This window comes from Salarias fasciatus, chromosome 8, assembly GCF_902148845.1.
Source record: "Salarias fasciatus chromosome 8, fSalaFa1.1, whole genome shotgun sequence".
Lineage (NCBI taxonomy): Eukaryota > Metazoa > Chordata > Actinopteri > Blenniiformes > Blenniidae > Salarias > Salarias fasciatus.
In genome coordinates this window covers 9,081,722-9,103,922 of record NC_043752.1, presented here as the reverse complement: position 1 = coordinate 9,103,922, position 22,201 = coordinate 9,081,722, and the positions used below count along the sequence as shown (strand labels likewise).

The window sequence follows — 22,201 nt, the reverse complement described above, 5'->3', positions numbered from 1 at the left end:
GAAGACAGGAGTTATGAAAAAGTTTTATTAAAGAAAACATTGTCAACGAATGTTGAGTTAAAGCACTTTTACAACAAAATGTAGAATCAGGACATACATCTTAGGCAGATTTTGTTTTTTTTTTTTAAACATTATGTGAACTGCGATCGGTAATCTGATATCAACATTGATTTCCAGTGAATCTTATCAGACTAACATCTTTGCAGTCTTACAGGTTTTTTTTTCGTCAATCATCAAGTTTACATGCAGCAAGACGAGTTGTAAACAAGCCGAGGACCCTCGAATGACATCTCGTTACCTGAAATCAAATCCAACAAAACAAGGTGCAGCTGGAGAGTTTGCTGAGGATTCCTCATGAGCCCAGTTGGGCGATCAGAGCGTCGATCAGCTCCTGCTTCTTGGTCCCGGTGGTCCGAACCCCGAACTGCTTGCAGGCCTCCTTCAGCACGGGGACGGTCAGCTTTGCCAGAGTGCCGTTCTTCATGTGGGCCTTCAGCTCGTCCTCTGTAACCTCCACTTTGGGCTTCTTCTCTGCTCCTCCTCCAGGGTCAGCTGCAAATTCAGTCACAGGGTTTGAGGAATAATCAGGTCTTTTATGTATTCAAAAAAAAAAAAAGCCCACCTGACCCAGTGACCTACTTACAATGGGATCAACATCGGGATTAAACAGGGCTGCACAATCCAAACTTCTAGTGCAACAAATGGAGTGAAAAGTGGTTCACTGGGTGGACTGAACTCTGACCTGTTTTGCGTTTGGGAGCCGGTTTGCTCTCCGGGTTGTAGTTGGCGGGGTAGACGAGCTCTGTGAACTGGTCGGCCAAAGAACCCAGCCTGGCATCCATCTTGTCCACCTTTGGCACTGAGGCAGAGACGAAGACACGGGAGTGGAAAAATAAGTTTTACCGGTTAAAGAAAGACCTGAGATCTTTAATTGGACGGCATCTTACTGATGAGGTCTTCGATGTCTTCTGGATCAACCATGTCCAGAGCCAGGGCCTCCAGGTTCCTGTAGTGCTTCTGGATGACTGGGTTCTCAAAGGCCTCGCTCCTGGGTTTCAGTACAGACAGAAACAAACCAAATGACTTTAACATCAGGTTTCAAACATAAGGCCCGCGGGCTAAAACTGGCAAAAGGTAAACATTTCAAAAGAAATGAAATTTTTAACAATTCTATTAATACAATATAACACAACACGTGCAGCTGAGGTATCAGTGATGTTGCCATGCAGGAAACAAACTAGCATTAGCTTTAAAACAATGCTGTCAAGTTTTTGAAAACATCCATAATGAAACCCCTATGGGAGAAGGTTTTTTTGACATCTCACTGTACTCTGCACCAGCGGGGATCATTAAAATTAGTTTTACGTTGAGATCAGCAGTAATTGTGAAAATAGACATTTTGTGACACAATTAAGAAAAACTTTAAAGTTTGAATCTAAATGTTATGAGGGAGCTATTACAGTCCAGCCCACTTAAGATGTTGTATGTTTTTGAACCTCCTGCTGTAAGTGCAATTAGACTAAACAAAATTAAAAGAGAAAGACACAACTCATCGTCTCCCAACTGGAACAGTCGGAAATAGGGCAAAATATCTCCAAAAACACGGTGGTCACGATAATTAATGTGTGAAATCCTGATATTGCGACAGCCCCTAACGGCCAACAAAGTCTCTGAACAAACCTGTAGCTGAAGCGGAGTTTGGAGACGATCTCCTTCATCTTGTCCACCTGTGTTTGCGAAGCCGACGGGCAACGAGGAGGATCCAGAGTCCGCAGATCGTCAGCAAACGGCAAGTAGATGACGTTGAAACCTGATGAAATCACGGTAAGAAACAAAAAACAATTCTCGTGACGGAATGGGACGAGACCAGTTTGCAATTAAGAATCAGCACAGTCACACACACAACACTTATGATTTCATTTGTAACTTCCCATTTGAAAAAAACATAACTTGATCAGAACAGAAATTGAATTAATTTAATTGTAAATTTAACAGCGTCAGTGAAACTATGCAGCCCAGGGATTCCTCACCTGGTGGCGATGTCTGCATGTTCCCCTCGTCCGTCTGCTCACTCTGAGGCACCAAGGCAACGAATCGCGGCGGGTAGTTTCTGCGTGCGATGCAGCGGCACAGAGCAAACACGTTCTTCTCGCTGCACTTCTTCAGCAAGGCGGAAAACAGACAGGCGCTGCCTGATGTGTGGAAGAACACGGGGGATTCGCTCAACAGTCGGGATTTCATTTTATTCTAATCGGCCCATAAGAAACTGGACCGGATTCGCCGTCCTACCTTTCACCTCCCCCTCCTCAGGATAGAGGAAGACGGATGGCCGGATGTGATGGTGCAGCTTGAGCTTCTCCATGGGTTTGAACCCGATCAGGACCAGTCCGGGGTCGTCGAACTTCTTGATGGAGTCAACCTCGTCCCTCTCCATCACGATCTGTCTCTTACCGTACACCTGCAGCACATCCATCAGCTTTAGAAACAGCAAGACGAACTGCTGACGCACACTGAGACGGCGCATACCTGGGCTTTCTTGATCTCGCTGGGCAGCAGCAGGCTGCCGGTCTGAGTGTGGAACGTGCGGGTTTTGCTGCGGACCGGCTCGTTGGTTTCCCTGTAAAGCTTGACGGGGCCTGGTTTCCGGGCCGTTACGGCCATTGCATAAATCCCCACGGCGACGTTTAAGCCCTCGCCAAGGCACAGGTTCACCCTAAAAAGTTGAAGAACAACAGTTTGTATTTGGATAGTGACTTTCAGACTGTTAGATGTGAAGAAATACAATTCAATTAAAGATTGGCAAAGAAAATATGAAGGCAGAATCATCTATGGAGGAGCAGTCTCTACCTGGCCATGGCTCTCTTCTTCTGCTCCTTGGCCATAACACGTTTCTGCAGGTCATCCAGTTTGTCACAGGGGTCCAGCTGCAGTCCCAGCTCACTCTCATCCTCTGGCGGACTCACAATGTCACGATAAAAGAGCGACACGTCGAAGCCTCCCGGTTTCATCAGGTGCATCAAATCAATCACAACACCTGAGGAGAGAGTCATGGTTTAAATGAGTCGACATGATGGCTTTTCAAATAAAGCAATCACGCTGTAAATCTGCGCAATTTGCACGTGATTTGCACATCAGACACACCTGTCTCCTTGAGATCACTGGCTTTAGTGCGAGCCTGTCTGTCCTTTGTGCTGTCGCCCCCGTGTGGTTCGTCCCTGCAGGTGAAAATCATGAGGCGCTTGTGGGACAGGCGAAGCTTGATGTCGCTGTAGAGGTTGGCGCAGCACCACAGGGCGTCCACCAGAGACGTCTCCCCGCTGCCCAGCTTCTGTGCCGCCAGCTTCAGGCCGTTGCCCCCCCGCAGAGCGTCCACATCCTGGACTCGCTTTGCACCTGCGGAGGAGACAAAGTTCTGATCAGATCGACAGAGCGAGAGTGTTGCAATATGGTCTGCAGTGTAGAATCTTACCAGGCTCATCAAGGTCGTGATACACATAGACATTTTTGAAGGTGTTGTTTGGGTTTTTGCAATGCTCCGTGCCGTAAAAAACCAGAGCCACCATGTCCCGATGACTACTGATGATCTTACTGGTGTACACACTGCGCACAACCTTCAAGAACACAACAACAACTTCTGTAAGTGAAGGTGGGAAAATCAGAGGACAAAAAACACAGCTGAGAATTGAGATGTCTCTTACCCCCATGGTCATGTCGAAGTTAGACGGCGCTCCATCTTCACCTTTTATGAACATTTCCTTGGAGGCATCGACCAAGAACACCAGGCTGTCTCTTCCAGTGATTTTGTAATCTCCTACGAGAAACACACAAAAAGTTTCCCTTTAACTTTAATGAATGGAGACATTAAACATGTAATGGTGTCATCTTGCTCTATAATGGAGTCTTTTTCTGATCAGGATCCAGTCCCAAAAGCAGATATGAAAGATGGACGCATGGATAAACTCAGGGATGATTTCCCACCTCCAGACTGCTCTCCTTCCTCTTGCTCTTCCTCCTCCTCCTCATTGTTGTAGTAGGCATTCCAGTCAGCCATCTGCCCTGCTGAGCAACACAGCCTCGTTCAAAACTTAGACAAACTACGTTCAAACACAACTGTGCTTTAAATTTATTGAAAGGATACAGACATTTGAAATGATGGCACGGCTGAGAAACAGAATAAAAGTTTCATTTTGATTTATTAATCATTATTTACATGTTTCAACTTTAGCCAATTAGCCACACACCATTAGCTTAGCTTGTAGCCTCGGAGCGTTCAATCAGTCATGGCGGCGTTATTTGGGTTTATCTTCCTGACGGTGCGATACGAACTCAGCTTAAAAGCACAAACTGAACGGATCTTGGTCATTTGTTCTGGAGGGGATGCATTCGGGGTCTTACCGTGCTCTGACACCCTGCTGCAGCCGAGGGTCAAGTCCTGACTAGTTTCTATCAATGACCAGAGCGTCCCGGTACGTGAACGCGCACGCAAAACGCGGCGGCTCGTTCATTGGACACGCTGTCTGTCCGTCTAAAAATCTGACCAATAAGGAGACAGAGTGGGCGTGGCCATGTTAATTTTATCACCAGAAAGTTTTATCTGGGTTTACTTTGAAGGCTTCGCTTTACCGTCATGGAGGAAACCGACTCCTTCCCGGTGGAGCTGTACATTTACGACCTGTCCGGCGGCATCGCCCGCCAGCTGAGCCTGGCCATGCTCGGTGAGAGAGTTCAGCCTGAACTGACAGATGAGCACAGTGATGATCTTTCTTAACTTATGTTCATGTTTTCTGCACAGGGGAACAGGTGGACGGAGTATGGTGAGCATCCTCAATACAAGTATCCCTCCTGATGATGTGGAAAGTGGTTGAATGCTGTCACAGATATTGATTGGCGATAGTATTTAATTGTTTTTATGTCTCACAGGCACACTGCCATCGTGGTCCATGGAAAGGAGCACTTCTTTAGTGGAGAAGGCGTCAAGTCCTGCACGCCTGTAAGCATCACTGCTGTCTGTCTGTTGGTCTCAAATATACTTGATCACTGTATGAACCAAACCAAGCTCCCTTTGTCATCAGGAAGGAAACACGCTTTGGGCTGAATGTGTGTTTTTGTCCGCAGGGTGGCACATCAGTGGGAGAGCCTGAGTCTACAGTGAGCTTGGGCTTCACCCAGGTCAATGCAGAGACATTCAAAGAGTACTTAGAATCACTGGCTGAGACCAAATACAGGTAAAAGCTCAGGATCATCATATTTTTTGATTTAATGTGTGTATCCCCTGCCATTTATTGGGACCCACAATTAATGAAAAGTGCATTGTTCATTTTAATAATTTAATTGAAACACCAAAACAGAAAGTCTTTTTTTTTTCTTTTATTCTTTACAATTCTGGCATTTACACCATTAAAATCAGCAACTACAGTATCCTAGAATATTGAAATATATTATCATACAAATGTTTTCCCATTTTTCAATTTGAGGTGAAAAATTACGAGAAACGTATTAGTTTCAAGTACTGTAGCCATCTTTACACTGTGATATGAACCTTGTTCAAGAAAAAACATCAAAAAACAGTGACACAAAAAAATTAAACTGGAGCAATGAGTTAGATTTGAACACCAGGACCTCCAGTCTGTCTGTCTTTCCCCTCCCTTCTTTCCTGTTATCACACAGCCCAGATGTGTCTTATCTTCTGGACACACAGGCCTCACTCCATGATGGATGGAGTCTCCATCCTTTTCTTTTCCCCTCTCTTGAAGTGTTGTCTCCATCTGTTCTCTCCTCGTTGTTATTCTGCCACACAGAGGTGAGCGGTACGACCTGTTCGAGCACAACTGCAACACCTTCAGCAACGAAGTGGCTCAATACCTCACGGGCGAAACCATCCCAGCCTACATAACAGACCTGCCGTCCAAAGTATTATCCACGTAAGTCTGCTCATGAATCGGTTCCTTTCTTTTTCCAATGAAAGTCTAAAGTCTTTAAAAAATATCATTTAATGAAGAACCAACTTAGAAAAACAATAAAAATAGCATTTTCTTCTCAAACAAAGGTTTTAAACAGTAGTTTTCCTGACTCTGCCTCTCATTCATTGAGGAGATGTTGTGAGTTAAATATACTAAAACTAATAATCAAATATCCTGGGCAGGATTTTGTGTTTTTACGGTTTTCTTTGTCACTTGTTCATTACTTCACATGCACTCTCATCCACCTGATTGAAACCTTTAAACAGTAGTTTTAGAGCGCGTGGTCCTCTCTGCTCCCTCTTTGCCCCGCAGGCCGTTCGGCCAGATTGTCCGTCCCTTCTTGGAGGTTGTGGTGAATCCTAAAGGCATCAGCATCACTGAATCGTGAAGAAAGTCCTGGAAAAGCTTCCAGGCCAATGTGAGAGGCTCACTCCTGCAGCAGCTACTCTCACAGCCTATAAGTTTTAAGGTTTGTTTCCGCATTTTTATTGCAATACATGTGTGAAGTTTTCAGCTTTTATTATAACCTCACAGTGACCGAGTGTCTGAAATGTGATGGATTTGCTTTAGAATATCTCTTTGAGTATTTCTGAATTGGGTAAAACTTGAGTAATGCTGTCCTCAGCAAATGTTTTCTATTGCCTTATTGTTCTGTATTTTAAAAAATGATGTGATTTTTCATCCGTATGCGATTCATAATCAAAAAGAAGCGAAGAACACCGAGGTTAGAGGTTTGCAGCGGGAAAATGACCACCCTGCCTCACCCTCCCACTTATCTGAGCAACGCAAGATTTTACTTTTATCTAGAAGTTTGCACTTTGATGGAACCAGTTCCTACGAAGTATGATAAAAGCTGAGCTCACTGGAGTCCATCAGCCTTCAGCACACTCAATAATGAGTCTGAACAAATCTAAGGTGCTGTCGTTTATTATTATTATTTATTTCAAAGTGTTTATTTTCAGAAGACAATACAGGACTAGTCGTTATTTTCACTTCATAAACAGATTGTTACATATCCTGCAGGACAGAATCATAGTAAAAGAAAACCACTGACCTCCGGGGCGGCCGGTAGTGCTGTCGACTCTCAGTCTGAAGGTTGCGGGTATGATTCCTCATCTCCTTCTGTGCACATATCGAAGTGCCTTTGAGCAAGGGCAAACAAGCATCGGAGTGTGAATGTGATTACCAGTGCTCATGCAGGGGGAAAGTGCAATTTAAGTGAAATATCTTTATTAAATTTGCAGCAGAGTGTCGACTTCATGAAATTCCTGTCTCCATTCTTATTTTGACCATGTTGAATGCAATTATTTTTGTTAAAATATTTAAACCTCTTCAGGAAAAGAAAACTAATTCTATGCCGACCTGCAAATGTTTACATATTGTTCAACCAAATATGTGTCAATGTGAAATTGTTAAATCTGTTGTTGAAACTTGGCTTGAGCTCCATTAATAAACTGCTCCTGAATTAATCTGTGGCTGTATTGATTGTTGTTTGTCGAAGCGGACGAGGCATTTATGTGTCTAAATAGGATCAATACTGCAAAGAAACAGAATAAAAGGAGTTGCCATTGGATTTAGAGCAAACTGTTTCTCAATTATGAGTAGTAAATTCGTGTTCATATAATCACAGTACCAGGAAAAAGCCAGGAGATGGCGCTACAGGATCTTTTGCAGCAGAAGTGTAACTGCCAGAAAAAAAACACATTTTTAATCTGTATCCTCCTATAATAATATAAATCTTTTTATTTGTTGTTTTTCTCTTTCAAAATAAGTTTTTACTGTTTCCAAATCATTAACTTTACACAGTGGGTATTTGTATTTTTTCACCAGAATACTTTTATACTTGTATTTTATTACATTTCAAACAGCGTAGCAGTGGATGTAACGACTTGAGTTCCCATTTCAATCGAATCAAACCAAAGCCTCAAAGTTCCTTTTTACAATCTTTAATATTCCATCTTCAAAAGTGTCTTCAGTTACTAAAACAATATCTTGTAAATAATGTCTCTAGAGCTTTTTTGGGTATAAATCCGTTCTGCTGTAAGAAGTAGAGGTACATACAATATATACACGTTTTTTTTTTTGCTACATACTGTCGCTTCACATCACATATGCTTCAGATTTATCCAGTTAGCATGTTTTTCTTTATACATTTATCATAGTTATGTTCTCATGTTTGTCATGAGACTGCAGTATCAAAGTGTTGTAAACCCCTACTGCAGAAAATCACCAGAACTTCATTTCTTACTGCAAATCAACTCCAGCAGATTCGAAATATACTGGTCAGCATTGTGCACAACAAGCATTTCTCCTTTATGATTAATGTTCGAACAAACAGCACCACACACCAGCCTGAACCTTTTCTATTGCACATCAGGAAACAGTAAAACTCATTTTTTCATCACCATAAAATAATATATCTGAATAAAATTATAACAGATACTCTCGGAATTTAATTTAAATTGAAATTAATTTGTTCATACAGCCCTTATTTAATCAAAATGTATAGAAAATTCCATTAAATAAACAGATATATACATCATTTATCTATTAAAGAGAACACTGTCTGCACCACATGGAACAAAATTAATGTGTTCAAAAACACCGATGTACACAAAATGTCAAACATTTGCCATAAATAGATGTTAAAAGTGGTTTGTTTCATGTACAAAGATCAGATGAGCAAATCAACTAAACCCTCTGGAAGCACTAAACTGCTATTGCTTAAGCTGGAAGAGAAAAAAAAAAAGAGCTTTAATGTGACTTTATGAGGAGAAGAGACGTGTGGCGAGAGAGAGAGAGAGAGAGAGAGAGAGAAAGCTACAGACTGTTAAGTTTCTGTGCAGAAGCCGAGGTGATTTGAAGCCATCCGTCAACCCGCAGCCTGAACTGGAGGAGTTTCTCCTTCACGAGCTGAGTGTGTGTTGAATCTGACCCTTTGACACTAAAGTGGAGGAAGTGGTATGAACGAAGGATGCACCATTTTTATATTTTACTCAAAAGTTTACGTTTAAAGTTTCTTTCAAATGTTGCAAATTTTTCCAAACTTGTGTTGTGAATGTAAAACCACCGTGTTGCTGCAGTTATTAGGCAGCTTGTTGTGGGTTTTGGTCACTTCTCCATGAAAATCTATTTGTTCTTGTCTCGACTGCACTCATTTGAAAATGTTTTAAAATTTTTTGCTTGATTCTTAAGCCCACTTTTATGAAATCACTTGAAAAAACAAAAATTCTCCTCTCAGCTCTTTTGAAACAAAAGTCATTTACAGAACCTTATGGAAGCTTTTCTGGACAGCGTGCGCAATCACTGCAAAGAGTTCTCCTCTCTGTCCTGAGGATGTTCCAGCCACAAAACGCCACCAGGAGCTCCAGTGGAAGCTTGAACTGTCGCGCCCAGCATTGCATGGTGTCCTCCGCTGGCTCCACAGATGAAATCAGAAGCGTCTGAGGCCCCGGGCCTGGAGATGCCTCGGCCCATTCTCCTGCGATGGGGCCTTGGGTTAAAAATTACATCCAGGCATTCACACACAGAGTTACGACCCAGACAGTTCAATAGTGAGAAACTCAGATCCACACTGACTCCTTCCCTTCGCCCTGAGGAAAGAAAAAACACAGCCACGTACGTTTGTTTTTTTTTTCCTCTCCTCTTCTGTTTTCACCCTTTCTCTGATTTTCTAAAGACTCCCAGCCCCTGGCTCCGGCGCCGTCCCCCTCCCTGCTCCCCGCTCGGGATGGAGGCTGATGGGAGCCGACATGACGGCGGCATTGTCCTCACCGGCGAGCTAATGTGACCCGGGGGAAGCTGTCCCTGCGTGCTCGGCCTGATGGGAGAGAATGCAAAAAAAGCGCTTTATTGTTGGAAATCGGTGGCGAGAGGCCGAAAAAAGGAGCGAGCAGAAAACGAGTCTGCGTGTGGAGGTAGACCGAGGAGGGGTTTTTACAAGTGAAACCCAGGAGGGGAATCCACAGACGGACGGGCTGAGAGGCTCCACATCTGAGATAGATCAGTTATAAAGGCTATGCGATATACACACATGAAGTTTATCTGGAATTTGATATTATGAATCATTTTAGATACTATGAACGACAATTTTCACAGAAAACGTCCACTGGGGTTACAAACGGCCCCAGAACTTCTCAAACACCAGAAAACGCCAAAAAAAAAAAGAAACACTTGAATTAATGCATGGGTCACATGGTGATGTAGTGGTCTGCACTCTCATCTCACAGCGAGAAGGTCATGGGTTTGAGTACCGGCCAGGCCTTTTCTTCCTTTATCCCAAACTTTGCTCAGTAAAGACAGTGAATGTGAAAGTTACTGGATCTTTTATGTTAAACCTGCTCCATTGTGCGTTTACTTGTGTCTGCGCCAGGAAATAAACTGAACTGAGACAATGAACTAAATACAATGAAGTTAAATGTTACCCGTGGATTAAATGCTTTTCCAGAGAGGGTAAAGTTCCTGAACTCGTCTGACGGCCAGATGTGTCGTTTAGGACACCATGCTGAGCCAGACACAAGGTTCTATTTGGCCTGTTTCAGTCCGTGTTCATGAGAATTTAATGGTTTGGTTCTACGGTGCTGCATGAGATGAATTTCTCATGAAAATAATAATCCCTTTGCGTTGCTTTGAGCCATATGCAGATGTAAAAAAAAAAAAAAAGAAAAACAAAAAGAAAAAGAAAAAAGGTTCCTGAGATCTAACTGCTGTAGGTGAACCACAGGGAAGGTTTTTTTTTTTTAACTACATTTACAAGATAAAACAGCTACACGTCAGCACTGAGTGTCTGTTGGATGCACAACATGAGAGAAGCTCCAATAAACTGTAAAACTCAGCTTGGCAATACGACTAGATCTACTGATGACCTGCTCAACCTGCACTTCGTCAGAATCAAACATCTAATCTTTGAGAGCCTGAGAGTAGATTTCATTTGTAAAGTCTGTATCGATGAGATCTTTAAAGACTCTATGTTCTTCTTCACCGTTCTGTCAAACCCTCGTTTTCCTCTTTAATCCCCCTCCGGCTGGGCCAACAGTCCTGAACGCTGGCGTTTAGGGTCGAGCGTCGCGCTGCGGCTGCTCTCAGACGGTCACCTCCGTCGTGCTGTGGGTGGAGTAGCTCTTCGGCCTGCCGTGGTGGTAGTAGGAGGGCTGAGGTATATGCGGTCCCTGGACGAGGTGCGCCTGCCCCACAGCCCCTCCGGATCCTCTGTACATGCCCCCGTAGGGCTGGTTGAAGAGATCCGGCATGTTCTCGATGCTCTGCTGCCTGCGGGTGGAGTAGCCGTGCCTCCGGGTGGAGCCGTGCAGGGAGGACGAGGCCTGGCCCGGCGCCGAGGTCTGCCGGTGGACGTGGCGGCCGGTCGGCTCCCAGGCTTTGAAGGCCGAGCTGGACAGGAGCGGGTGCGTGGTGGTCTTGGGGAGGCGCGAGTGCTCCAGGTGGGCGGAGGGGATGGAGATGGAAAGAGGGGCGTGGAGGTCGTGGTGCGCCGGGAGAGGCTGGTGGATGTACGACTTCTCTTTGGGCGGGAAGCTCGGGGGCGCCACGGGCTGGTACTGGGAGAAGTCCATGAGCGGGAAGCTCTTGTAGTAGCTGCGAGAAGCGCTGTCCGCTGCGAGAAAAGAGAAATAGATGGTTGAGTTTTGGATCGCTTCAGTCTGTAACATCAAATAACAACAAATCAGAAACCAGACAGAATCCTCCTTTAACAAATAGGCCAGCGGAGCAAACACAGGCTATATTTAGCCTCCTTTAACTTGTTTGTGTTTGAGAGTCATTTTGGATCGGTCACAGTCTGATGCGGCGGCGGCCTAAAACGAACTGTCAATGTGCGAACACAGTCTGTCATTTGCAAAAAAAAAAAAAAAAAAAAAAAAAAAACGCTGACGACTGAATCACACTTAATCCCTGACACACTCATGGCTAGAAACCCCCCTGGCTCCGACCCCCCGGCAGCGTCGGCTCGTCTGGCTCCTCAAAGTGTTCTGCTAAACTTTCAAAGGGGGGCATTTAGAGGAAGTATTAAGAATTAGCACTAACTGACCTCCTTTACGGTCGCACACAGAAACCGAGATCACTAAAAGGTGCTATTTGTACTGTCTGACTGAAAATACGACACGAATTGAATTATGATCAATATTGTTGGCTGGCATCAAAAACATCGGGCTGGAAGAAGCAAAGAAAGGTCTGGAAAAGATAGAGGTTTGAAGAAGATCAGAGGGGAAAGCTGGTGATTTAAGAATCTCCAACTGTTGTCCCTCAAGGCAAAAGGAGAAGAAAGGAGTGCAATCCAGATGATGGAGGTGAGCATGTGTGTGTGTGTGTGTTTGAGGAGGAGAGGACACAGCAAGCCCGCCATGAGTCCTGTGTGTGTGAGCTCTGCCTGTGCGTGTGTGTGTCACCGGGAATTATTTAAATAAACTCCACGCTCAGGTCAGCGCCGCCAGCTCTCCACCTACACCCACAGTAACCTTGACGGAAAACACACCGGCAGACCGCTGCTCCGTTTGTACTGTCATGTCTCTGCTGATTTCAGTAAACTCTAGAAAGTGGACGCTTTTTCTTTACATATGAAGGATTTTAATCGATAAAAATGCTTTAATTACTTTAAAAAATACATTTTTCTTCCATAAAATCCAACTTGATAAGCTTTGTGTTCCGATGTCTGATGCAGTCCTCCACACTGCTAAAGGACAGAATGTGTGTGTGTGCGTGTGTGTGTGTGTGTGTGTGTGTGTGACTCTTTGCCACAATACGACCCGTACAGTCAGCTGGTAAAGGAAGAACAGCCCTGCAGTCTGTTTAATTAGCCGTGAGCTCAACAATAGAAAATGGAAAAACACATCTGTGTAAAAAGTGAAAAGCTTTGAAATTGCAAGGACGTTCAAAGGGGGAAAAAATGATCACATGAGGTTTTGCCAATTCAAGAATAATGTGCATCAGGAAATAATCCCATTTCGACATTTTAAATGTAATAAAACTGATAACTATCCAATGTGTGAGATACAATATTATAAGATCATAACATTTCAACAGTAACTTGATAAGTTGTTTAATTATTGTCTGACTATTAATTTATTGAAGTAGCATTAAAAACCATTATGACAACAAAGTCCTAAATCTTAAATATAACTGCATTTCTTGGAAATTATTAAATATTATTTTTTGCAGTCTGGAAGTCTGGGATCAAAACTTTGAAAAAAAAATAAAAAAATCAACATTTTGTTTTATTTCGAAACAGTCTTCAGAACGTCATGTTCGTACATCACCTTCTAAATGTTTTTGTCCACAAAACAGAGCGTCCTGCATCCATTTGCATTTGCACCGATCAGACATCGCATTGCCTTGAGGTTCCACAGTGGTGCAGTGAGTTTGCATGTTCTTCTTATGCCTGCATGGATTTCCTCCAGGTACTCAGGTTTCCTCCTACAGTTCCACTGTGTGTGTGTGTGTGTGTGTTTGTTGTCTCGGTGTGTTTGATCAGGGTGTATCTTTCCTTTATCCTTTCCTCTCAAAAGGTTTCAGTCAAACAGTTCTCCTCTACTTGTCGATGAATCAAAAGCACCATGAACTCAGTAGCTCGGTAGTGTTTAGACGGCTAACATTTCCAAAGCAGTGTCAGACAGGAACAGTGTGGAGTCTGCACTTTAAGATCAACTCCCCTGTCGGCCGAGAAGCAGAGACCCCCGTCAGCCGGCAGCTCCGGCGCCGCCGGCTCACCCTCCCGCAAAGGTCACCGTGTCAGCCGGAGTGAGCGTCAGACAGTCCGACTTACCCACGGCTTTGAGGGAGGTGTACTTGTTCAGTCCCACCGTGCTGTGGTTGCTGTGCGGCCGAGGAAGGCCCTGTCCGAACGGCCCGTACGCCGAGTTATTCAGATGGTACTGCTCTGGTGGGGGACAAAGAAGGAGAGTCAGTGACGAAGATGAAAAATGCTACATGTGAAACCGGCATCACTTCTCTTTCATAAAAACATTTTTATTTAGAGGTCATTAAAAAATACACACAACTTTATCACAGCACTGAATGAAATATGTTTGTAACTTCGGCAAGCTCAAAGCCTGTTTCCAGTGCTGCCCCCTCCAGCGAGGCAGAGGTACTGACTGATCTTATCGGAAATCCGTAACACTCAATATCATTAGACACACGTGAAAGGACTTATGATAACATTATTGACAAATGGCGCGAAAGTGGAAAAAAAAACTCCTCACCAGTGAAACAAGAAAGAAGCAAACTGTAAAAGTTTGATTTTTAAGAAAAGTGACTGAGCACAGAGAAATTAAATTTAAAATATATGGTTGTACAAAATATCTTTCACATTTTGTCATACCACATGAATACGCTCTATTTTTCATGAGTTTCTTTCATTTCTTTCGATCTGGGCTGCTCAGTAACATGATTTTCAAAGACGTGACAAACTCTGAACGGTGATCCGTTGATGTTAGGGTTCGAGACTGATCACCTAAACAGGATCCACAGAGACTTGATGATCTTAAAAAAGCTGTGGAGGGCTGCAGTAACCCTGAAGTGCTGGTAGCCTGTGCGTGCAAAATCCCATTTGCTCCCATCTTTATATGTGCAACCTTTTTGTAAATCAGGCCTTCAGTTTTATGCGCCAACTCTGTTATAATTTGCCTTCACTGAACTGTGCGCCTGTTTGCTTTGAGAAAAGGATTCAGACTCTGACATTAACAAAGTATTCAGACACAGGGTGGCTGTAAAAGTTTGGGTTATATTTGCATTGCCTGGGGGACTTTTTAGCGTTCCAGTTCATATTTTATGTGATGAAACATCCCTGGAGGCCTTTAGTGGCTGTTGTTGGCTTTTGTCTGACCAGGAAGACTGAATTTTCTTCTTCACTTAACAAATGTCCTGAAAAAAGTTACGCAATAATGCAAAGCGTGCGCCGGCAAGAAACGTTTTACTATTCAGAAAGTTTAGCAAGTCTGAAATCTTTATGCATCCCAGGACGCTGAGGAGTGTTTCACAGCTTTGTGGTCGATGGTGACGGCTGAAGCACTTCCTGCTTCAAAGTGCAGCACCGAGAAGTGAACTATCTGACGTTCCACTGGAGGCAGCGTCACGATGTTCTGAGAAGAAGAAGAGGAGGAGGAGGTACAAAACTTCCAGCACGAGTTTGAGGAAGGGAATTTCATGAGAGGCTTTATGGTGGCACAACGTGTGACGGGTCTGTTAGTTCAAGGTGATATACTGGCATCAAAAGGAGCTGAAGTGGTTCTGCTCTGTACCTGCGGGCCAGACACTCTGGGCGGGACGGTGGTTCAATTCCCCACGGACTGAAGCCAATGAACGATGGAACAAACTGTGGAGCTCTGGCTATTAGCATTAATGACGTCCGCCGATGCAGCCAGCGCACATGATGTGAGCCCCGGGGATGGATGGACACACACGCAGCACTCACAATGGTTTACACACACACTTGATTTGTTAGGTCATTTAAAATACTTTGTTCGCTGTTTCATTGTATGTGTGCGTTTTCATTTTTTTTCCCTCCCTTTTTGCCTGTTTGTGTGTTTAATTGACAGATATTCTGACTGAACAGTAAAGCGTATTTATACGCTCGCCAGCCTGATTTTCCATGCAAAAATCAACTCTGTGGATGTGTGTGCGTGCACGCCAAGACGACGTGGCAATGACAGGAGGCACGGCTTCAAAGACGCGAGAGTTCTACACATCGCAAAGAGAACTGTAGATGTGTGCAACTTCTGAATGCTAATCACGACACACGTGGACTTGAAAAAGGCACGAGAACCACGAACAGAGCGAGAGAGAGAGAGAGAGAGAGAGAGAGAGAGAGAGAGAGAGAAAGAGAGAGAAAGAGAGAGAGAGACTGAGGATGGCAGGATGTTCTGGTGGAATAAATTAGAAAATTATGCTGAAGCCAAGGGGTGGAGAAATGTCAGGAGTTACTTTTCACGGTAACAGCATTTTCACGTTTGACTCCATACCTTAACCAGTGCCTACACACACACACACACGCACACACACACACACACACGATAATCAGTGTGCTGTAGTAGTGTAAGCTGATTAAGCAGTGAGATGTTCTGCATGTTACATGCATGTGGTGTGTGTGTGTGTGTGTGTGTGTGTGTGTGTGTGTGTGAGAGAGAGAGAGAGAAAGAGAGAGATAGAGAGCCTGTGTGCACACACATGTAATGCTGGCCTCTCAGCAAGTGCCTGATTAATGGATTATGAGGGAAAAATCTTTTTTTTCGTAAATGCCATCATCATCATCACCATCATCATCATCTTCTTCTTCATCTGTTTTTTTCCTCCTGGAGCTGTTCGAGTATAGTATGAGTTACAGAACATTCTGGATTCATCCGTACGTCTCCACAAGTTTCTTTGATCGGTGGACACAAGGGAAAAAGAATTGATCCAATTGATTATCATTTGATTTTTCTTGAAACTCAGGATATTTTGTTGTCTTCATCTTCCGCACCAGTGGTTTTTTTTTGTTTTTTTATTTGCCTCAAAGCTAAATTAGACCGACGTCACTTCCTCCTTTGAGTTGATCGTCACATTTCAAGTCAAAAAACTAAAATGAATACCTTCTTCCTCTAGCTCTTTCTGAGTATGGAAGGAAACAAATCACCGTCTGATACACTACAGAAAACTCAAAATATCCCACGTCATAAAAAGTCATGTCCAATCAATAGTAACCCACCTCAGAGTATCGTCATGCCGAAAACAAACAACACCTGACACGATCGATGTCCACATTAACAGAAGGGACGATGCTAAAAAATGGGGATATGCAAAATGTTGGGTTTTTTACCACTTTACCCATGAGCTACTGTGCAGAGGATTTAATGGAACCTTTGCCAAGAATGTACAATCGAAATGTGTACCAATTAAGCTAATGCAAAATTAGTTAATGCAAAATTGTAAGTGTACATATGGTAAATATGAAAAAAAACAAACAAACAAACAATCCAAACTTGTTTACCAGAAATCTGCTTTGAGAGACTGTCAGTGATCCATGAGAGATCACTAAATGAGAAAAATCATACCGAGGTCCTCCATGCTCCTTTGAACATTTTTCACGGTTGACCTACAAATGGAACTAATAATCAGTCTGCTCATTAAATCCTCTATTTGTCGTTTGCACAATGGAATAAACAGTAATTGTGTGTGGACATTTATTTGTATGGGAACTTGTTGTCCTTTTGGACACAAAGACGGATTTGTCCATGAGGTGAGGAAAGTTGTTACAGCTGTTAAACTCAGTGTGAGGATTTTAATGCAAGTTGGTGCAACGACCACTGAATGGCATGAAAACACACTTCTCCTGATCTAATAGGATTATGTTCTTATAAAAACAGGCATAAATCTGACATTGGACTATGAACTATTAACTTCTCCATTAAGCGCCGCCCAGTTAATATTTGGCGCCGAGATCCTTTAGGCACAGAACAAGAGTCCATGCTGCTGAGGGAGTTGTGTAACGTCTTCTGCCTCGGTGAGAATTTCAGGCTGGGAAGGATTAAGGTGCTTTCTGTGTCTTTTGTTTGAATGAAACAGGAGAGTCGAAACGAACAGCCAGATCTAAAAGACAAAGACTCCATGAGCAGAGGAAGTGAGGCCTGTGTTTGATGAAACATCACTGAACGGGTGGAAAGAACAAGAACATTCAGGCCCACAATTGCAGAAAATGCTGGCTGATACTAAATAGTGAATCCACCTCTCAGAGTTAGATGAGAAGGCCGATATGAGCCTCATATCTGCGTGTTGAGCACGGAGCAGGATCCAGGAGGTGATTAACGTGGCTTAGCAGACACAGCTCCACTGCTTTATCTCTGATTCGCGGGTTCGGTCTAATCTGTACACCACCACAGATGTAAAAGTGACAGTTAGCATTATTATTGCCTGTCATTCATGTCATATCTGAGGACCGGAGCATTAATTATTCAGCATATTCCGAGTACTGAGAGGTATTCAGCCGTAAAAGTGTTTGTTTAGCCCAGTTAAACTTGGAGGGAGCTCGTCCTTCCTGTGTAATGTGCAATCGCTGAAAATAAAAAGACGTCAGGTGACAGAAGTTCCTGATAAATGAACACGTTCACACTCACATTGTGTTCGCAAAAACACGAATGATGCAAAGCATTCACACAGCGATCTCCTTCATAAACTTACATGGAGTCAGGTTTTTATTTATTTCATTTTTTTTTTTTGAAATGGAGTCAAAGGAATCCTTGATGTGATGCTTTCATGCTTGTTTCTTCCTCTCATTTGCACAGACTCATGCCTGCATCATCCACCCCGTGTTTGCACAGGAACACCATTGTGCGTGTTCAACACCATGAAACGCCGCTTTTTTTTTTGTATATGGTGTGCATAATTGTGCATCCCTCAGTGTGTGAGTGTGTGTGTGTGTGTGTGTGTGTGTGTGTGTGTTGTTTGTGTGCCAAATGACACATGAAAGGGCCTTTAAATGCCGAGGGGAAAGTGACAAAGGAGAAAGTGCATTGCGTGGCGTCTGCCATCACCAGGATGAGGCACGAACAAAGCCAGCGAGCGCAGCGCGCACCGCGTCTTTCAGCGCACCGCGATCGTAAACCAACGTCTTTGTGCATCATCATTTGATGCGGCAGCGTAAACAAACCCCGACCCCAACATCCCACATCCACACACCCCATAATCTTCGCTCTGCGATTTGCTGAGTCGGTGGTGCACATGCCTTTTGTCAGAATAATCAACGTGACGCGAGGAGGAGAGCCCAGATTCTAAGATCATTAATTTACAGAGTAAGTAGTTTGCCTCTTATGACCCAGAGGGGGAAAGTTTAGAGAGCAGGGAAACTCAAAGCACCTCCACTGACAGCCGGGGTGGAAGGCGAGGGAAGAAAAGGTGAAATTTCTGTTGTGAGGAGTGATCTGTTACTGGGTCACACTACTTCTGCAGTCGTCTTTGATAAATAGGTCAGCGCTTCTCGCTTCAAGCTTTCTCCCTGCAATGAGTCATTTTTGTTTGAGACTTTTAGACTCTGCCTGATGTCCCCGACTGACGACTGTCAGAGTCTTGGGATGTAAAGACAGGTGATATTAACAGTTTAATCAAATTGGTAATTATGCTCTGCTGGATGATCATCTGTCAGTTCGGGAAAGTCTGATAACTCGACCAGTATCACTCCCTTCACATGTTTGCAACACTTTTTCCAGAGGACTGTCCCGGCTGCCATCTTGTCTACAGCGGAAAAACCAATGGCGCCCATCGGTTTTCTCCCCGGGCAACCTATGCTATGTTCCACTTGGACACGTGGCTCAATTAGAGAACAGTTTGTGTTGCATTTGCATACACAAACAGCGTGCAGCAGCTGAAATTCAGCGGCCACCGCGAAGAGACGATGGAGATCTGGGACAGACGGAGGTGATTCACGACGAGACGTGTCGACCCTCAAATGTCAGGCCGCTTAAAAACCACGAGCGCTTTCAGGTGCCGCGTCGCACGAGCGGGAAAGGCCGTGGCAACAAATCAAGTGGGCTCCCACTCGGTCCGTTCGGAAAGGCGGATCCTTGGCGGCGTCCAGCTGCTGGCTGTGAGCACAGCTGCAGCTGCTCTGCCTGAATGGAGCTGTCGCTGGATACAGTCGCCGTACGGACATTTGCAGCTGCTGGAGTTCAATCTCTGGTGCTGCGGAACGTGTCGTCTTCGACCCGGCGGTCGAGGTTGAAGAAGAGAGCGCGTTGTGTGCCACGCTTATCTCTCACTGTTGTCGCTCCTCGACTCGTCAGAAACAAATAAACCTCGGCTACAGTCAAAACAGCCAGATCTAATGGAGCAGCGGCTGCACTGACAGCTGTGTCATCCCATAAATGAAATCACAGCCGGAGCTCAGCTCGCCTCCCGCTCAGCCTGTGGTGAGAAGCCGTCGAACGTTCGACTGTATCATATCCGGTTTTTCCGGGAATTCTTACATAATCGTAATGACCAGATCTTTTAAAAGTAGTGGAGTTACTTTACTGAGGTACTGAGTTACCTGCCAATCTCGCCATCGCATGGCTTTTTATTATCTCCAGCAGCTGGCGCATCGGCGTGACGCCAGTGTTGGGACCTGAGAGGAACTTTCTCAGGTGCGCCGAGGAAAGCCTTAGATTGATTCGTACATTTTTAATTTGCAACTTGTTCCCCATATATAATTAATTGAAGTCCCAATTTTGCGTTCCAGCTACAAGAGGGCAGAACTTTAAATCAACATACTGGCCAAATTTAAAAAAAGAAGAACCGTCAATTTCTTTGGAGAGGAAGAGAAGTGATATTAAACAACTTGAGATCATTTTGCACACTTAGTGTTATTTGCTCCTGATGTCTTGGGAATTGTTTTCAACTGTGTGAGTTGTAGTTTTTTTTCACAGTATTTTTTTTTTTATTCAGGCAAGTTTTTCCAAACACTGTCTGTTCTGTAAGAATCCAGAAAAAAAAAAAAGAACAGAAAATGAAAATCCTCAGTGAAATCATCCGTCCCCATCCAGCTGGATTAATCCTTGAGCAGTCAGTGCCGCACAGCAGTGGGATATTAAAAACTCTTCAGTGCCGACAACTCAACAATGCCGGCCTGGCCCCCTTTAGAGAGCAGCAACAGGCACGACGGCAGGAGGAACCCCAGAGACACAGACAGCACGGTCGGTGTAGGAATGAGGGAAAACTCTGCATTTGCTGTGGTGATTTTAGGAGAGAGAAATGCAAAGTGGACAAGAAAGACTCAAATTTAGTGTCCATAAAACTGTAGACTGTTATATACATAACTTCTGGTGATGAATCATTTAAAATTGAATCCATACATATTACTTGTCCAAATACTGACATTATTTATCCAAACAGGCGTCATCCACCTCACTCTGGATGTACTGCGGTGACACAGGGATGTGCGGACAGTTTTTCTCATGAGCAAGCATGTAAAGATGCTCATTTCAGCACACTTAAAATCGGCCGGCAGAAATCACATCAGCTGCTGAGATCAACTGATATTTCAGCATTAATATTTATGATTTGACTGCTGCCGGGCCTCGAAGTCCTGTCAGATGTTGGAAAAGCCATTTAGGTTACACAATCAGCTGTATTGCTTTAACACTTTTTCTATTAGCTCCATCACAGCTTGATTGATTTTTTTTTCCCTTTTTTTTTAGTGCTATTCATTTCCTACTGTGCTGCAGGCGGTCTGGCCACGAGCCACAGTTACCTTAAAACTTTTTAGACGAGATTATGTTTAAAGTTAGTCCCAGCAACCGCATTTGTTGCCCTTTTCAGATGGTCGATGCGGCGCACGCCTACTGTACGTGTCGTATCATGTCATTAGCAGGGTGTGAAATCCAGCACAGGGAGATATGTGGGATAGTAGCTGCAGGGGCCTCTCATATCAAACACTGCATCCTCCGCCCGCCCTCACATGCAGGCGCGCACCAACGCATACTAATCCACACACACACATCTACATACATACGGTCAACTGCAACAACTGAATCAGTCCAAGATTGAAATGTAGGATGAAAACGGCGGTGGTTTGCCTGTGAGGGGTTCATACCTGGTCGAAAGCAGGGTTTGACGCAGGCGGACCACGGCGCCACTACAGCTGGGTAGAAAATGTGGGGATAAGGCACATGCTGCCTGCAAGGGCTTTATTCTGCTTACATTAACATACTAATTAAACTGGCGCGCGCGTGTGTGTGTCTGTGCGTTGCGCTCATACACAAGTGTCGCAAGAATTGCACGTGCAACAAGCATGTGTTCCAGTTACAGATAAAGAAGCTCTGTTGTCCTCTCCCCTAAATAACTCTCCGCAGCAAGCGCTAATATTGTGCATCTCAGATCATATCACCTCTCAGATTTTAGAAATGTCTTCAACCCTGTAGCCCTCAACATGTTAACGTCTGCACAGCAGCCCTGATGTTAATCTGCTGACTTGTATAATTTCCTGTTGCTACTACTGCTTGATCTAAGAATAGTGGATGAGATGAAAAGAGCACTTTTTTTTGGTAACGCTTCCTTTTACAGTACGGTAATTACCATGTATTAACATGGTAATTACAAGGTAACTACCATGTAATAAGGAGAAGTTACTATAAAGTTACCATGTAATTACAGGGTAACTATGTTGCTAATTACCTAGTACTTTTAGAGTAATTACCAAGCCAATTCCTGGCAAATACCAAGTAACTACCTGGCAGTAAGTATTAATTACTGGGTAATTATGTAATGTATATAGCAACTATGTTGTTAAT

General features: G+C 44.0%; 3 protein-coding genes across 5 annotated transcripts in view; 1 reads left to right on the top strand and 2 right to left on the bottom strand.

Annotated features, from left to right (window-relative positions):
• Window positions 1-48: 48 nt before the first annotated feature.
• Window positions 49-4,470, bottom strand: xrcc6 (X-ray repair complementing defective repair in Chinese hamster cells 6). Of its 3 annotated transcripts, none has more exons than XM_030097692.1 (13): window positions 4,396-4,470; window positions 3,979-4,056; window positions 3,699-3,811; window positions 3,470-3,611; window positions 3,142-3,393; window positions 2,848-3,034; window positions 2,527-2,713; window positions 2,290-2,458; window positions 2,031-2,192; window positions 1,681-1,810; window positions 948-1,048; window positions 743-859; window positions 49-552 (listed from the first exon to the last, which is right to left on the bottom strand). In XM_030097692.1, exons 2-13 carry the CDS (start codon window positions 4,049-4,051, stop codon window positions 353-355), a joined length of 1,833 nt encoding a protein of 610 aa, XP_029953552.1. In that variant the 5' UTR covers window positions 4,052-4,056; window positions 4,396-4,470; the 3' UTR covers window positions 49-352. The 3 variants fall into 3 exon arrangements, with proteins under 3 accessions (XP_029953552.1, XP_029953553.1, XP_029953554.1); XM_030097693.1 differs by having other exon boundaries at window positions 3,979-4,059; window positions 4,396-4,427; XM_030097694.1 differs by lacking the exon at window positions 4,396-4,470 and adding an exon at window positions 4,242-4,278.
• Window positions 4,471-4,612: 142 nt separating this feature from the next.
• Window positions 4,613-7,396, top strand: desi1b (desumoylating isopeptidase 1b). The gene is made up of 6 exons (XM_030097734.1): window positions 4,613-4,715; window positions 4,793-4,814; window positions 4,921-4,990; window positions 5,116-5,225; window positions 5,799-5,921; window positions 6,273-7,396. The coding sequence occupies exons 1-6, from the start codon at window positions 4,628-4,630 to the stop codon at window positions 6,346-6,348; spliced, it is 489 nt and encodes a 162-aa protein (XP_029953594.1). The 5' UTR covers window positions 4,613-4,627; the 3' UTR covers window positions 6,349-7,396.
• A 3,645-nt stretch (window positions 7,397-11,041) lies between these two features.
• shisa8b (shisa family member 8b) overlaps window positions 11,042-22,201 on the bottom strand; it is a 35,128-nt gene continuing 23,968 nt past the window's right edge. Inside the window, exons 3-4 of the mRNA XM_030097712.1 lie at window positions 13,735-13,848; window positions 11,042-11,571 (exon numbers count right to left, since the gene is read on the bottom strand). Coding sequence (XP_029953572.1) covers window positions 11,042-11,571; window positions 13,735-13,848 — 644 coding nt within the window. The remainder of the gene's footprint in view (window positions 11,572-13,734; window positions 13,849-22,201) is intronic.